Raw genomic sequence first — 16,696 nt, 5'->3', positions numbered from 1 at the left:
CAGGCATTAGTGCCGGACAACTGGGGAGCTGGCCCAGCCTCTGCCTCATCCTCCTCTTGCCTATTTTATGGAGTTTTGGCTCTTGCAAAAGGTGTATCCCCATCCCCCTTTCTTCACTAACTTTACCCACAAGTGGTGGTTTAGTCGCTAAGTTGTATCTGATTCTTGCGACCCCATGGACTGTAGCCTGCCAGGTTCCTCTGTCCATGGGATTTCCCAGGCAAGAACACTGGAGTGGGTTGCCATTTCCTTCTGCAGGGGATCTTCCCAACCCAGGAATCAAACTTGGGTCTCCTGCATTGCAGGCAGATTCTTTATCAACTGAGCTATGAGGGAAGCCCTTTACCCACAAGGGAGAGGTCTAAAAAAGCTGTTCACTGAAACCAAAAATACAGGTACCCCCAAATCAGGAGAGGAGCCTAGATAAGAGTCTAGTGAAACACGGGACTCCCCCGGTGGTTAAGACTCTGCACTTCCAATGCAGGAGGCGTGAGTTTGATCCCTGGTCAGGGAACTAAGATCCTACATGTCATGCGGTGAAGCCAAAAAAACCCCAAGATTTTGGTGAAAGTCAAGCCCTATTTTGGCGTTTGTTCCAAAAGTCCTTGCAGCATCAGCTCCACCTGAGCAGAGTTAGGGACCAGGCAGCTTCTGAGCCATCCTAAAGTACAGGCCTGGGCTTCTCTGAGGGGTTCAGCTCACGACCTCCGCACACACTCCTGTAGCTGGCATCAATGAGTCCATCAGGGACTGGCCTGGCTCAGCAATGAGATGGGTGTTCCTCAGCCCCTGGGAGCTTCTCTCAGACATTGTCTGGGGCCATTTGCTTATCCAGCCACCATCTAAATGAAGTTAAGTCACTGGGTAAAGGTCTAACAAGTGTCCCTCTAAATCACACAGGCCTGCACAGGCCTGGCCCAGCTTCCTAGAGCAGGTGGGCCTGCGAGCACGTCTGGATGCTGTCTCCCCAGTCCCTGACAAAACGGTAGAGGAAAAGCATACTTACAGCTTGGGTTACTTGCTCCATACGCTATCAGCAAGCAGGAGACAGCAAAGCAGGCACTAAAAAGAAAGAGAAATAGTACATTATTGGTTATTATCATTATTGTTAATATTGCTTATTTGGAGGTATTTGCTACATGTCAAGACACTTTCAGAAAATTTACATACATTCTTTTGTTCAACAGTTCTAAGGAGCGTAATTGGCTCTATTTTACTGATGAGAAAAATAAAACTCAAAATAACAAAAATAAAACAACAAGGTCCTACTGTATAGCACAGGCAATTATATTCAATATACTGGGATAAACCATAATGGAAAATAATACAAAAAAGAATGTACACATATAAATGTATAACTGAATCACTTTGCTGTACAGTAGAAATTAATAAACATTGTAAATCAACTACATTTCAGTAAAATAAATTAAAAAAAACCCACACAAACACAGATATTCAAATACCTAAAAATAAATAAAAAACAAACCCAACACAGAAACAAAAATGAAATTCTCCAAGGTGTCCTAGCTAGCAGGTGGCTAAGCTGGAATTCAAGCCCCAAAGCCAGACCTGGTAAACACTCCACTGCATTGCCCACTCAATTCCCCAGACTGGACAGAGCTAAGGCTGTGAAGCAAGAAAGGACACAACCCATCCCCCAGGCTCCTGTGTCGGCTCAGCCAGGGGACAGAAAGAACCCCACGGGGCAAGGGGTGATGAGTGGCAGCTTTCAAAACTCCCTCTATTTGGCTCTGAGCTGGGGACCAAGCCTTTGCAAGCTCCAAAGAATGAATGACACTGATCCCCCACCGATTCCCTTCAGGGCCACGGGCCTTGCTCATGGCCAACCATTGCCCTGCACAATGGTCATTCCCATTGGGACTGGCTTGGGGAGGACCGTAGCCAGAGAGGGCCAGCTGCTTGGCAGACTGACTCTGAGACTGGCAGACTGGAGTTTTATAGCCTAGGAACACATCCAGGAGGTACATAAGATAACCCACTAAGGTGCCTGGGGGAGGGAAATACTATTTTACAGTTGTAGAAATTTTATAATTTTCCATTTTGTAATTTAAAATCTCAGCCATTTTATCTCTTTTGTATATGTATCATTAAGCATATTCAACACTATGTGAGATGGTGGATGTTCCCTAAGCTCCCTGTGGGATTCACTTCATGACGTATGTGAATATGATCATTATGCTGTACCTCAGTCTTACATAGGGCTGTACATCAATTAATATCTCAATAAAACTGGAAGCAAAAAAATAAGCACATTAAACATTAAGAATGACATATGTATATGCCTGTGTGCTTAGCTGCTTAGTCATGTCCAACTCTTTGCAACCCCATGGACTGTAGCCCGCCAGGCTCCTCCACCCATGGGATTCTCCAGGCAAGAATACTGGAGTGGGTTGCATTCCCTTCTCCAAGGGATCTTCCCGACCCCTGGATCGAAGCCTGGTCTCTCGTACTGTAAGTGGATTCTTTACCATCTGAGCCACCAGGGAAGCCCAACAAATATGTATATTACTGATGATTCCATGTGCTTATATTAGAGGTATGTGTTCAAAATCTTTTTTCTCACAGAGATGGAAGAAGAAAAAGACCGGAAATTATAATGACAAGCAGGTCCTCCTAGGCAGCCCTGAATCCTGTGACTTTTCTATGCAGATCGGAATAACACAAGGATCACAGCAGCTATTGATGGGGTAGGAACCCCATCCTAGGTGGGCGGTCAGGGAGCACCACAGTGCACCTGACAGCAGATACCAGGATCCCCTACAGTGGGGAATCTTGGCCCAGGGTCCCCCCTGCCCACCCCGCCCACCTGCCTCCCCCCCAGAACTGACCTGCCCAGCAGCCTGAGCTTCCTCGGGCCGTACTTGTCCATGACGATGCCCAGGGGCAGGGTGATGGCACTGAGCAGGAAGGAGCCCACAGTGAAGGCCAAGTTTAGCATCTCATCCTGGGCCTTGCAGCTGAGCCAGCCATTCATCCGGCTCACCTCCTCATGCTCCGGTTCTGCCGTGGGCCCCATTGTGACGTTGGTGACATTCTCTGTGTGTAGAGGGAGGGGAACCTGATCACAGGGTCATGGCAGGGATCTCTAAAGACCAGAGGGGCAGGTGCCCACCCAGAGTCAGCCCACTGAGAAAGCCAGGGCTAGCTCTGAGCCCCTTCAGAGCTCTGAATACCCCCAGCAGGCTGGGGTGTCCATGTGGCCAAAGCTCTCTGGAGTGATAATACAGAGATTCTTAACTTTTTTTTTTGGAGGGGGGAGTCACCTTCCCTTTGAAGAATCCAATAAAGAAAGTGCCACTCTTGCTCGTTAGAAAAGTCTTGCCCACAGTCTCAGGGGCTTCTTGCATCCTTTGAAGCACCCACAAGCCCCAGGCTGGGATTCTCATTTATTTATTTGGCTGCACCAGGTCTTAGTTATGGCATGTGGGATCTATTTCCCCGATCAAGGATCAAACCTGGGCCCCCTGCATTGAGAGCTCAGACTCTTAGCCACTGGACCACCAGGGAAGTCCCAGGATTCCGACTCTAGAGTAAGCGACACCTAGAATAGCAGGCTTTGGGACCCAGCCTGGGCTGCGAGTCCCCAAGCTGGCTAGAACTTCTCTGCAGCTCTGTCCATGGAAGCAGCCTGTGGCCAGCATACAGGAGGGCGACACTAGACCACTTGGAAAGGACAAGCTGCTGGTCTCAGCTGCTGTGAGTCAATCGAGGGGAAGGGTGAGTGGGCTTCCTTTAATGCCTAATACATCAGATTTCTCAAACACATATCCCGTGCTAAATTCTCTCTCATATTCTCACAGCATCAACTACTACATATACTGAGTCACAGGACCCCCTTGGGAAAGGTTTTTTGTTTAAAAAAAGAGTGCCAAATAATTTGCTTTCACTTGTCGAAGGGCACCTATCTTCTTTCTCTCACTGGGGTCACAATGTCACTGTCTCTGGTGGCCACACCTATGCCGTAATCCTAGTCCTTAATGATCCTCTCCAAAGTCCACCCAGCCCCAAGACAGCAAAAAGAGGGAAGGAAAAAGTGCTGTGGCAGCGAGGGGCGGGAGGGTAGAGGACGGGCTGGCATGCAGCGGGGAACACGCTCTGTTCCTCCTCTCGGGACTGCTAGTTAAGAGATGCTGACTAATCCTGCAGAGAGAGGAGCAGCCTCTGATTAGATTCGAGGAGGTCACGCTGGGAGACTCAAGGAAATACCTCTCAGCAGATAAGTGCTGTCTCCTGCATGCGGCCCTCTGGCGCCAGAGCGGTAAAGCTGAGGTCGGCAAGGCCTGCCTGGGCCTCTCTTGGGGGAGGTGAGCCAAGGTCACGGAAGAAGAGGCACGTTGGGTGAATCACGTTCTGTGCCAACCTCTGACCAACAGGTCCTGGTCGGGGGCACATTGAGGGTGGGGATGCTGGGATCTGGGCTCTGGGTTCCAATTCTGGTTCCTCTACTTGCTATTTTATCACCTTGGAGAAGTGACTTCATCTCTCTCTAGCTCATTTATCTGTAAAATGGGCATAAAGTAATAAATATATCTACCTCTCTAGTATTTGGGGTAACATATAAGAGGAAATCCAGATAATATTTTAGAGTTCACAAAGGAAGTGCTCATAACCAATAGCTAAAACTTATTACTATTATTAGGAGCTTACTAGGTGGTGTCAGTGGTAAAGAACCCATCTGCCAATGCAGGAGACATAAGAGACACGGGTTCAATCCCTGGATTGGGAAGATGCCCTGGAGGAGGGCATGGCAACCTGCTCCAGTGTTTTGTTTTTTCCCAGTGTTCTTGCCTGGAGAATTCCATGGACAGAGGAGCCTGGCAGGCTAGAGTCCATGGGGTCGCAGAGAGTCAGACATGACTGAAGCGACTTAGTACACATGCGTTCTTATTATTGTTAGTACTACTACTCTGATGGGAGACTTGGAACGGGGATAATGATGCAACTGGCGGGTAGCAGAGCCAGATGCTGTAATTGGAAGCAGAGTTCCATAACTGATCATTCATCCATAGCATGAATTCATGTCTGGCCTTACTGGGCTAGGACAGGGACTGTGTTCCAGTCACCTGTGTCCCCAGCACCTCCCCTTGGTCCTGGCGCACAGTCGCTGTTTACTGAATGAATGAAAACAGTGGCGTCAGATCACTTTGACCAAAAGGATCCAGAAAGAAGAAATGAAACAGGACGCATGGCACCAACTTGAAGCCAGAGGGGATTGAAGATCACAGCCACAGTGTTACTCCCTGAAGCCACAGAGACAAAACCTAACAAGCCAGATTTCCATCCCCTCATCCCCGCCACCTTCTCTCAGCTTCCCAAAAGATGTCCGTACCACACTGGCAGCCAAAACACATGACAAACAGGGTCATCTGAGCCCAGGAGGTTGCAGCTCAGAACTGTCACACACACTGCTTTGGCCAGCAGGCCGGAGCTGCTTGTCCACGGCGGGGCCCACTTCTGGAAGAGCAGAGCTGCTTCACAGGTCGGCGCTGGTTTCAGGTGTCAGCTCTGCTAGCAGCAACAGGAACTGAATGTGAAGCGGGAGGGACCAGGCAAAGCAATGGTCACCTCCGGGCTGGTGTGCAGGCGTGAGCAACCCAACACAGGTGCAACAGAGTGGCTGGAGTAGGGACGGGGCAGCTGCGGGTCCTGGATCGCTGGTTTGTGAGACCTCACTGTGGCCATGTAGGGTCTGGAGCCCATCAGAGAACACAAAATCACGTAGGGCTGGCAGCGCTGTGGGGTCGGCTGTTCCAAGCAGGGAGCCGTGATTGAATGGGGAGGGAGTGAGGCACTGTCTCTGATCAGAGGCACCAGGGTGCCCTGCTCCTTCCTGTCTTCCCCAGAGCTGGATCTAAAACCACGGCTGTACTTCCCAGGAGAGGGAAGACGAAATCCCAAGGCAACATGTATACTCAAGGCAGACACCCTGATTTGCTCTTAGTTGAAGATGGGGACAAAAACCATCTTGAATTGTTTAGACGCCTGGTCACCTTGTAACTAGACAGGAGGGGCTCCAGGAGAAAGAGGTCAGAGTGGAGGGAAGGGAATCTGTCCCTCCCATCTTTCATCTTAGGGTTGCTGCAACAGAACAGGACCCTTACACGTTGGGCCACCAGCCTTCTCTTAAATCCCTGCCAACGGGGCCACCTGGCCGTCTGCCCTCCTAGCTCTGGGCAGTGATGTCCGGAGACAGATGAGCCGGGGGGTGGGGAGGCCTGAGTGGCCTCTCACCGGCCCAGGGAGCAACGTGAGTGTGCCCCTTGCCCCAGAGCAAACTAAACCTTCCATGGGCCCGAAGCTTTGTTGGCAGTAAACAGCCCACACGAAGAGTCACAGATCCAGCAGATGCCCAAACACAGTCACACCCAGGCTGCTCCTCTCACTCTGCTCCCACCTGGGCCACTGTGGGCCGGAGAGACACAAAACAGATAAGCGTCCAGGAAGTGCCGAGCCTCTGGGGTGCCCCTCTGCTCCCAGCCTAGAGCTCAGCCCTCACCCAGCCCAGCCTGCTCTAGGCCTCACCTGCATCTGTTTATCACAGATGCAGCCAGAGAGGCCCAGCCCAACCCGGGAAGGTGAACCAAGAAGAAACAGGCAAGGAACTGGTGTGTCCAGAGTGTGCAGGGAACGGGCGTGAGGCTGCTTAGGAGGAGACCAGGGCAGGGAGGAGGGAACAATGCCTGCTCTGTTTGGCCCCACTCATAGAACCCGGCATACAAAACCCTCAGCGAGAGAGCAGGGGGGAAAAGAGGGTGCCGTGACCCCACTCAGGTTCCCCTAACCGCCCTGGATCAAGGAGGGGGCTCCCCCTACCCTAGGGCAACAAACCAGGACAGCTGACCAGACGAGGCTTCTTGAGGAGCAAGGGGCATCGGGCTGGAGGCCCCTCTAAACGTGAGCAGTCCCCTGCCCCACCCACCCAATACCGGCCCCTGGACTTCCCTGCTGATGGTCACTGCCCCAGGATCTCCTGTCTCTCTCAAATCCTTAGTCTATCCGGCAACAGGAAGCAGCATCTCCGTCTGGCAGTGGGTATGTAGGCGAGAGGTCAGCCTCACACACAGCGAGCCCGAGGCAGGACACAGACAATCAGAGGACTGCGCTGGCAAGGCCAGGGCCTGGTCCCCTGGTTGTGGTCACAGAGGGCCGGCGTGCGCTGGCCACTGTGTTCCACGCTAGCGGTTCCTGTGTCACTGAGCACCTCCCCCTCCACCCCCTAGTTCACATCTGGCTATCTGGAGTATCCAAACAGGTACCTGGGGTCTCACAGACAGTACCTGGGGAAGCCAGACTTGAATCCAGGCAGCTGGACCTCAAAGCTCCTTCTGACCTTCAGGCTGTACTGATGCTGTACCACCTGGGTCAGAGGCAGTTCAGAGAGAAAATGCTGAGAGAATAAAAGACGCACGAGGCTGGCAGTGTCAGGGACCACGCCAGGTGGCCCTTCATGTCACCTAGCGAGAACGGGAACCGCCCCCAAGATGCTCCCACAAAGTCCCCAAAAGCCAGCCAAACTGGACAGGATCTTCATGGGACGCCAAGAAGGCAGGTGGGGGCGGGCAGCTGTGCAGGAGGAAAATTAGGTCACAGGAAGGAGGAAGGCGGTTGGTGGGGAGGGCCGAGGGCATCAGCTCCTCTGTGACACATCCTGAGGCTGGAGGCCCCTGCCTGCAGGCCTCCCGCCCCAGGTATAGAATTAAAAAAAAAAAATCTAAAATAAACCAGGGTTGCAGGGAGAGGGGAGTAAAAAGAGGCCTATTCACAGCAATTAAAGTGAAAGGACGGGTTTTCAAAAGCTACCACCAGTGATGTCTGAGACAGACCACCAGTGGAAGAGACATAAAAAGGGGGGGCCATGAAGTGGCGGGAATTGCCTCATGTCTGCTTCTTCAGCCTCAGCCCGGTCTGGTGGGGACCAGGCCCTGCCCTGACCTCTCAGGGTCCTGGGGGCCAACTTCCTGCTTTGTTTCAATGAGGGGTACAGCCCCTGGTCACCGAAACAGAGTCAGTGAGGAGGCCAAGAGCTGGGGGCTGCCTTGGGGTCCATGGCTGGGCCGGACCGTGGCTTCCTCATGCAGAAGCCACATCTTCCAGCTCCAAAGCTGCCCTCCAACCCCCCCCATGACCCACCCAGCGCCTGGCATGTGGCAAACCCTCAATAATTCCTAAGAGGCTAATAGGTGAATCTGACCGTCTCTTCTGTTTCGGGAGCTTCTTCCTGCCTTGAAAAGAAGATCGAATCTCCCCAGGGCCCTGCAGGCTCCTTCCCATCTCTCCAGTCATCACCTGCCCTTCTGTCCTTTCCCTCCTCTCTTTCAACACACAGCCTGCTCCAGGGGCTCACTGCCTCTGTCCTCTCCTGACTCACCCCTTCTGGCCCTCCACGCTTCTGCCTAAGCATCAGAGAGCCCCCCACCCAAGCTGAACCAGATCCCCAAGGCTGCTCTCCCCGCTGGCACCCTGCTCTCTGTTGGGGTCTGACCACCACGTGGGACAGGGTAGGTCTGTGTGTGGTGAACTCTTTGATGCTGGCTGACTGCAGACACCCTGAGGGCCTGGATTACTCTGCACCCAGCACAGCATCTCAGAAAATGTTTCCTGAGGGTGTGGGTCAGATAAAAGAGATTAAACACCCACAGGGAGCACCAGCCCCCTAAGCTGAGAGAAAATGAAGAAACAGGTTGGGTGGGGGGTGGGGCTGGTGACAGCGGCCATCCAGAGGCCAAAAGGACACAGGTCTGGGAAAGCCGGGGCTGGGAACCCAGCTGGTCTCCTGCCCACACCAGGGGGACTGGGGAGGCAAAGCCAAGTGCCAGCCCAGGTCCCCAGCCCGTCATCCACCCCGACCGTCGGGTGGACAGGGATTAAAGAGCTGAGGGGAAACGGAAAACCCAGCTCTTTGTTTCTATGTCCCAGCTCGCCACGCTGGAACCCGACACTGTGTCTGTGACCGGATCCTGGCTGGAGTCCCAAGCAAGAGTTCTGAGGACCTTTCAACAGGTTCAGGCAAATTTTCTTTCGGGAACAAACCAAAGCATCAGTCCTAAAAGCCACAAAACGCTGACAAATTTGCATCTCAATCAGCTGTAGACTGGTCAGCCTTTCACAAGCCTCATTCAATAAATGCAATAAACGGCCAAACTGCTTCTCTGCAATTCAGCTGTCCCCCAAGTATGACAATATTAGGCCTAACAGAAATCTTGACCCTCAAATCCTCCAGGTACTCCCAGCCAAGCAAGACACGGGGATGCCAGGGCCCACAAGACAACAGGCTGCTTGGACTTCCAAGGAACAAGGAGGCCAGAAGAGATAAGCCCTGTGGAATCAGCAGGCCTGCCCACCATGGATGCTGGGTCAGCGGGTTTGGCAGATAGAAAAACCAAAATCAGAGGCAGGAACAAAAGGCACAGGATAAGAAGTTGATGTTCAACCCACAATCCTGACCCTTCACCTTCATTTTGGTTTACAGGAGGGACCAGGCAAGCCTCGAAAGGGCTTAAACACCAACTCAGCACTGTTGGCACAATCGCTGGGACTCCTCCCACTTTAATGAAGGAAGGAGCCAAGGCTGGGGCACGAATGAAGTGACCAGCCCCGGCGCTGCCAAAACCATAAAATAAATTAAATCAGTGGACAACATGGCGGGGGGGGGAAACACCTTAGAATCTGACCTTCTGACACCACAATAGGACAAAAAAAAAAAAATTGACCACCACAGTCCTCCAGTCTGGATGAGATGCTAAAAGCTTCATCTGGAGATGATGGTTTTTTTCTGTTCTTTAGCCCCTCTATACAGCCAGAAGAAAGCTGTCAGAGGCAAGTAGGAAGGGTCATGATCCACAAGAGACAAGAGAAGGTGGCAAATGCGCCAACCTGTTCCCTTCCAGTCATTAATCTCCTAACATCTCTCGGGCAAAGCAGAAAGCTTGTTCAAGGAGCAAGGTCTGAGTGACTCTCCCATCTCCCAAGGTTTCTTGCTGATGTGGGGAAAGGTCTGCCAAGAACCCTTAGGCTATTAGGAAATATTTCTGAATGGCTAAAGGCTAAAGGTCATAGATGATATACTCTCTGCCTTCTCTCAGGCAGTCTCAGCATCTCCTCCCTTTCTCCTGTCCTTAACCTCTTCCAGCTGAAGCTTCCCTAGTAACTGGAATGCTCAGCAACCTCCTGGGAAGATCAGAGTAGGAAAACAAGGATCCTACAGCAGCTTATACGCAGCATGAGCTGGTCCAAAGCTTTCTCTTCCCTCAAAGTTAGCAGTCTTGGGAGGAAAAAAAGTGGCAAGCTGGTGGTGTGATGCAGGAGGACAGACTTGGGTTATCTCCATCCAAGGGAACTGGGGCAGGGGCTGGCTGTCAAAGGTACTGGGGAGAGACGCTACTCACTTCAACCATTAGGAAGTGACAGAGGGCAGAAGAAAACATTTATTTTCAAGGTTGCCGAGGAAGGGGGATATAAGGGTAGAGAGTGAGAACCACTTGGGTCCCACCCTTAGGCTGAGCCCCAGTGACCTTCAGCAATCAGAATCCTCAAACAAGGTCATCAGGTATGACCAAGGAGGTGGGGGTGAAATTTCTTGTAGACAAGCATCCTCAGCTTTCGTTCAGTTACACCAACGTGTGGCAAAGGGAGAGGACAGCCCTAGAGTCATTTCCAGAAATACCCCCTTCCCCTCCCCCTCACAGGGGAAGAAGGCCACTGAGATGTTCTCACAGCCTGTGGGAGGAAATGTCCTTTGGAAAATTAGAAAGCAGCAAAAATAGACAAGAAATTGTATCCGACAAGCCCTTTAGAGACTCAAGGCCTGACTGAAAAACATCTAGATTCTAGATGAACCTTCCACGGGGTGGAGGCCAAGCCACTTCCTCTCTCTTGCTGCACCCCAGCCACTGAGTCAGGAGTTCCTCTTTCTTACAGTCAGAGAGCAACATGTTTACTGCAAGGCAAGTGATGTGCCAGGCATTGGGAGGAGAGGAGTCCAGTCATGTTCCCGGGTGGTGGAAAGAACACCCTGGACTTGGGGGTTCTGGATCTATGACAGTCTCCAGCTGTGAGGCCTCATGCAAGTCAGAAGATCTGTCTGAGCCTCAGTGTCTTCAGCCAAAAAACACGGACGATGATCTGTACCCAGCAGAGCTGGAGGGGGGAGGAGGCTTAAACGGGCCTTCTGCTAACTAGGAGAAGTTGCGCAGTGAGGTGGTCTTGCTGGTTGGGTATACACCGCCCTCCGTCCCCTCCCAAAGCCCCCATTCCAGGAACGACACCCCAGCCTGGGTACCCGTCTCACCTGGCTCAGTACACAGGTAGGAGTAAAAGCCCTCCGACTTGAGCATGATGAGCAGCGAGCCCCAGCCCAGGAGGACTGCCGAGAAGAGGAGGTTTTCCACCACGGCCGTGCAGGCCATCCACCAGCGGCGCCGATGGGCAGTGGCCAGGGTGGGCGCCATGGCGAGGCGAGGCGAGGCGCGGCGACCCGTCTCCGGCTCGGGCTCCTCTCTGCAGCCACCTGCGCGCAGACCTCGGCGTCAGCGTCCGGCCCTACCCAGCCGGGCGGCCAACTCGGGCCGCTGCCGCAGCGCGCGCAGCTTGTCACCCACTCCGCAGCGCGGGAGGCAAGTGCGCGCAGCAAGGAAGCCCCAGCCCTGCCTCGGCCCTGGGCCACCCTCTCCGCCGCTGGCTCATCCGCCAGCCCGCAGCTCCGGGAGAAGCCGCCCCGGCCAGGCAGGGAGACTTCTCTCTCGGCTCACTCGGAGGGAAACTGAGGCATAGAAAACACGAAGGGACAAACGGGTGCTCAGGGACGTGGAACTAATGCAGGCTCCCAGCAGGACTGACGCAGCTTGGGAGCTGTCAGGAGAGGCAGCCGGAGGTTCGGCTACCTGGGCAGGGGCATACCTTACGGCTGCCACTCCCCGGGACCCTCACCGAAGCCCGCCCGCCCGCGCTCACTGGAGACCCTTTCCCAGACCCCGCTCCCTTAACCACAAGATCAGCGCAAGGAGCTCCGGAACGGCCCGCCCGCGGCCCGCTCATTGGCCTGACGGCACAGGAACTGCCACGCCATTGGCCGCTGTCTAGGTCGCTAGGCGCTGCGGCCACGCGAGCCACGCATGGAGAGGCGAAGCCGGTTCAAACCGGCGGCGCGAGCCTCCCGCGCGACCCCCGCCTAGGGCCGTTTCCTCAGCAATTAGCTCATTTCTATGGAAGCGAACTCTGCTCCTCCATCCCCTGGCTCGCTCCTGGACCTCTTCCCCGGCGGCTCCTCATCCATTCGGTCTCTCCTCCCTTATGCGCACATCTTCTCCCTACGCCTTACTCCTGCACCTTCCTCTCCCCAACACTCAGGCTCGGGACCCGGGTCCCCAGGATCCAGCTCACCCGGCTCCTACTGGTGTGTATCGGGCCCGGCCGGCGCCTTTTCTGCCCCCCCTTTTATTCCAGCCCTTTTATTCAGACCCCGAGAAGAAAACACTGCCGCACGCTGATTGGATGAGTCGGGGCTGGAAACAGGCGTTAACCAATCGGCAGCCACCCGCCCGCCCCGCGGCGAGCAGAAGCCGGTTCCGGCCGGACTGGGAGACAAACAAGGGAGCTGGGGGTGGGGGGGCCCGGGGGCTACGTGCGACGGTGCCGTAGGTCTGCGGTTTAAAACTGGAGTCACAGTCTGGCCTGGAAACTCTAGGGGCATTCTCCCATCGCCTCTCCAGAGTCTTACCCGGAAACCCTGTCCCTGGATTGGGTCCTCTGCTCGCTGTTCTGGAGCTCTCGGACTTCCCCTAGCTGCACGCGGGTTTCCCTCCCGAAGCCCGCTGAGCTCCCTGGCTCCGATCTCCTCCGGCCCGCTTCGTAGTCCCCAGCTCTCACTGTGTGCTGAGCACCACGCCCGATGCTCTGGCTCCGCGTGGGTCGTTCTGCCTCCCGCCACCTCCCCACGCGATGCTGCCATCCTGTCTTCCTTGGGCTTTGTGTCCTGGATCCTTGCTCTCCTGCCTCCAGTACCCGGTCCAAGCGCTGTCTGCACATTCCGGATCCCCGGAGCTCTGTCCAGGCGTGGTGTGCTTCTTCCCTTCTCTCCTGATTCACGGCCCTCACTTCTGGGTGTCATCTGTCCGGTCCCTGGAAGGTGTCCCTCGGGTATCTCTACGTGGGAGTCTGGGGCTTGTCTGTCTCCTAGGACGTCAGGTACCCCCCTCCAGACTCTGACCCCCCAACCCATTCTCACTCCCGGGTGCCATCTCTACTCCCTTACTCCCCGTTCCCCTTCAGGTTAGGGGCCTCTCTGCAAGGTGACGAGGTGGGCAGTGCAAAACTACTAGCAGAAGTCAGGCCTCCGGGAAGACGCACGGGGTCGGGAGAGCTCTAGGCTTCTGGTCTGATGAGCGCCCTGGACTAGCCCCCGAGGAATTGCTAGGGCAGGGGGATGGAGCCTGGGCTCCGGAGTTTTAGCTCCAATTGGAGGTTCTCCCCCATCGAAGGCACAACCCGGCCGAGGGCCCTCTGTCTCCCGCCGATACAGCTTGGTCTCTCTGACACACTGGGAGCTGGTTTGTCACCCCAGGGCTGTGAGAGCCCCAGTAGCCTAGTGCTCCTAGACCCTGAATCCGAGCGCGCCCCCTGCCGCCATCAACCCGCCGCTGGCAACCTTGCTCAGACCAAGCCTGTCAGTGTGGTCTTGGAGGATCCTGGCTGGTTGCCTATCTGGTTGCCCCACCCTGGAGAATCTCACCCGCTCACTTGACAAACTTCAATCAATCTTTCCCTCCCTCCCTCCCTCCTAGAGCCACCTGCTTGAGGGCTGTCTCTCAGGCAGTTGTTCCATACACATTTCTAAACTGTTTCAAACACACCTGTAAAGTAATTCACTTTCTCCCCCCCACAAAAAACTGTACCTCCCAGATCATAGCATCACTGCCTACTGAAGTCAGATGCCCTGAAACATCCTTTCAGTATTTGTTGGTCACCGGGTGTTATGGTCCCTCTCCATCCCACCCTGACCCCACCCATAGAATCTGTATTTCCCAAATGTTTATCTGATTTGCCCTTGTGTGTCCGTAGGACTGCAGCTGCTGTTCATCGGGGTTCCAATCTCAGCCACTCAAATCCATCTCTTCACCCCCATTCCATCCCAGTGAACTTTGGGAAATGCAAATCTAACCTTGGTAAATCTGACCTCTGCTAAAACGGTTCGGAAACACTTTACCATTGCCACTGCAGGATAAAGTTCAAATTCTCCAACCTGACCCACACAGGCTCCTCCCCCACAGTGGCTGACCTGCCTGCTCTTAGTTGCTCCAATCACATGGAATTGCCTGTAGTTCCTGCAGGTGCTGTTCTCTCACCTGTGACCCTCAAACATAGTCCCTCCTGGAACAGCATGTCCTCCAGGAAGTCTTCCCTAACTACTCTCAGTGATTGTCTCCATTATCTTTGTCCACTGACTGTTTTGTAATTATCTATTCATCTGTTTGACTTCCATTTTTCCCATCGACTATGAACTCTTTGGGGGCATGAGCCATGCCTTATTCAGCTTGCTATAACCAGCTCTTTATACAGAAGTAAGTACAAAGTAGATGCACAATATGAGTTTGCTGAATGAAAACATAAATGAAGAAGTGAAAGGTGTCACCTTCTAGGTTTAATAAAGGACTCGAAGCTGAGAGAATTATGTAATGCCGATAATCATGACCCTTTATTGAGGGTCAAAAATTTACTAGGTGCTTTACCTACTGTGTCATTTAATCCCTACAATAACCCTGGAAGATAGCCACATGCCCATTTTCCAGATGAAAAAGCAAGCTTTAAGTAACATTACCAAAGTCGCAAAACAAGTATGTCAGAACTGAGATTTGAATCCAGGTCTAATTTGAATGAAATTCTGGGAGTTTTTTTGTTTTGTTTTCTGTGTTTTTTTTGGCTGTGCCTTGTGGCTTTAAAGATTTTAGTCCCCCCATCAGGGATTGAACCTGGGCTAGGGCAATTGTAAGCACCAAGTCCTAACTACTGGACCACCGGGGAATTCCCTGGGTTTGGGTTTTTTTTCCCCAGTCTTTTTGTCAGGAGTGTTAAAGACCCCACATCAGCACCGCTGACAAATCGTAAACAAATAATTATACCTAAAATAAGCTACAAGGATATGCTACTCAACACTGGGAATATAGCCAATATTTTATAATTATAATTTAAAAATTGTGAGTCACTATAGTGTACGTGTGTAACATAAAACATTGTACATCAACTATACTTCAATTAAAAAATCATAAATAAAACCACTAAAGTACTAAAAAAATGTAGAAGTTTATTTTACTGATTTTAAGGTAGAAAAGGCTTTTCCATCTTTCCATTACACATGACATTAAACTCAGAAGTCAAAAAGAAAAAGACTTGTCTAAATTTGAATTTTTAATTTCTGTAGGGAAAAGGAGAAAGAAACTATAAACAGCATCAAAAGACCAATCACAAACTGGGCAAAGAATTAATATCCTTGATATAAAGTCACATAAATCAATGAGAAAAAGATAAATATCTCAATTGAAAATTGGGGAAAGAATATAACCAAATCATGTATAGGAAAAAATACTAATAATTGATAAAGATATGAAAAGAAGTTTGGTCTTAGGATAATCACAGAGATTCACTCTAAAAATGTTTTTCTAATGTGGGCCATTTTTAAAGTCTTTATTGGAGAAGGAAATGGCAACCCATTCCAGTATTCTTGCCTAGAGAATCCCATGGACAGAGGAACCTGGTGGGTTACAGTCCATGAGGTCGCAAAGGGTTGGACATGACTTAGTGACTAAACAACAATTGAATCTGTTACAGTATTGCTCCTGTTTTACATTTTGGACCCAAAGCATGTGGGATCTTAGCTCCCTGAGCAAGGATCAAACCCACACCCCCTGAACTGGAAGGTGAAGTCAACCACTGGACCACCAGGCAAGTCCCAGAAATTCATTTAATGATACTATTTTTTTCATTTTTTTAGTGATTCCATTAATATATGTTTTGTTTTGTTTTGTTTGAGTCACGGAGCAAAGCATGTGGGATCTTAGTTCCTTAACCAAGGATCAAACCCATGCCCCATGCAGTAGAAGCATGGAGCCCTAACCACTGGGAAACCAGGAAGTTCTATATATGTATATATGGAGTTACATATTTTTCATTGTGGTTTATTACAGTTATATCTTTCTCACTGTAGTTTATTACAAGATACTGAATATAGTTCCCTGTGCTGTATAATAGGTCCTTGTTTATTATCTATTAATATTTTATATATGTTAATCCCATACTCCTAATTGATTCCTCCCTCCCTCTCCTTTGCTAACCATAATTTTGTTTTTTATGTTTGTTAGTCTATTTCTGTTTAGCAGATAAGTTCATTTGTATCATTTTTTTAGATTCCACATATAAAGTGATCTCATATATTTGTCTTTGACTTACTTAGTATGATAATCTCTAGGTCCATCCATGTTGCTGCAAATGACAATACTTCATTCTTTCTTATGGCTGAGTAATATTTCATTGTATATGTAGACATATCTTTATCCATTCATCTGTTGGATACTTATGTTACTTCCATGCCCTGGATATTGTAAACAGTGCTGCTATGAACATTGGCTGCATGAATGCTAACATTTTTTATATCATTCATATCAAAATGATATCATTTTTTTGAGTT

The 16,696-nt window shown here is 51.4% G+C and overlaps 1 protein-coding gene across 11 annotated transcripts in view; it reads right to left on the bottom strand.

The window, feature by feature from the left end:
- Nucleotides 1-12,446, bottom strand: part of SLC43A2 (solute carrier family 43 member 2) — a 39,429-nt gene extending 26,983 nt beyond the window's left edge. For 3 of the 11 annotated variants that reach the window (XM_081580085.1, XM_081580083.1, XM_081580084.1), the window contains exons 1-4: nucleotides 12,267-12,446; nucleotides 11,309-11,527; nucleotides 2,850-3,057; nucleotides 1,007-1,062 (exon numbers count right to left, since the gene is read on the bottom strand). In XM_081580085.1, the coding sequence (XP_081436211.1) occupies nucleotides 1,007-1,062; nucleotides 2,850-3,057; nucleotides 11,309-11,527; nucleotides 12,267-12,288 (505 nt within the window). In that variant the 5' untranslated portion in view covers nucleotides 12,289-12,446. Of the gene's footprint in view, nucleotides 1-1,006; nucleotides 1,063-2,849; nucleotides 3,058-11,308; nucleotides 11,627-11,916; nucleotides 11,993-12,266 lie in introns of those variants that run through there. The other 8 variants (XM_081580086.1, XM_081580088.1, XM_081580087.1 and 5 more) reach the window with 6 other exon arrangements.
- Nucleotides 12,447-16,696: the final 4,250 nt, after the last annotated feature.

Source organism: Giraffa tippelskirchi, chromosome 3 (assembly GCF_054371585.1).
Source record: "Giraffa tippelskirchi isolate mGirTip1 chromosome 3, T2T-mGirTip1v1.2.pri, whole genome shotgun sequence".
In the NCBI taxonomy this organism is placed as follows: domain Eukaryota; kingdom Metazoa; phylum Chordata; class Mammalia; order Artiodactyla; family Giraffidae; genus Giraffa; species Giraffa tippelskirchi.
The sequence above is the reverse complement of the archived record's forward strand: the minus strand, read 5'-3'. Positions and strand labels throughout refer to the sequence as shown.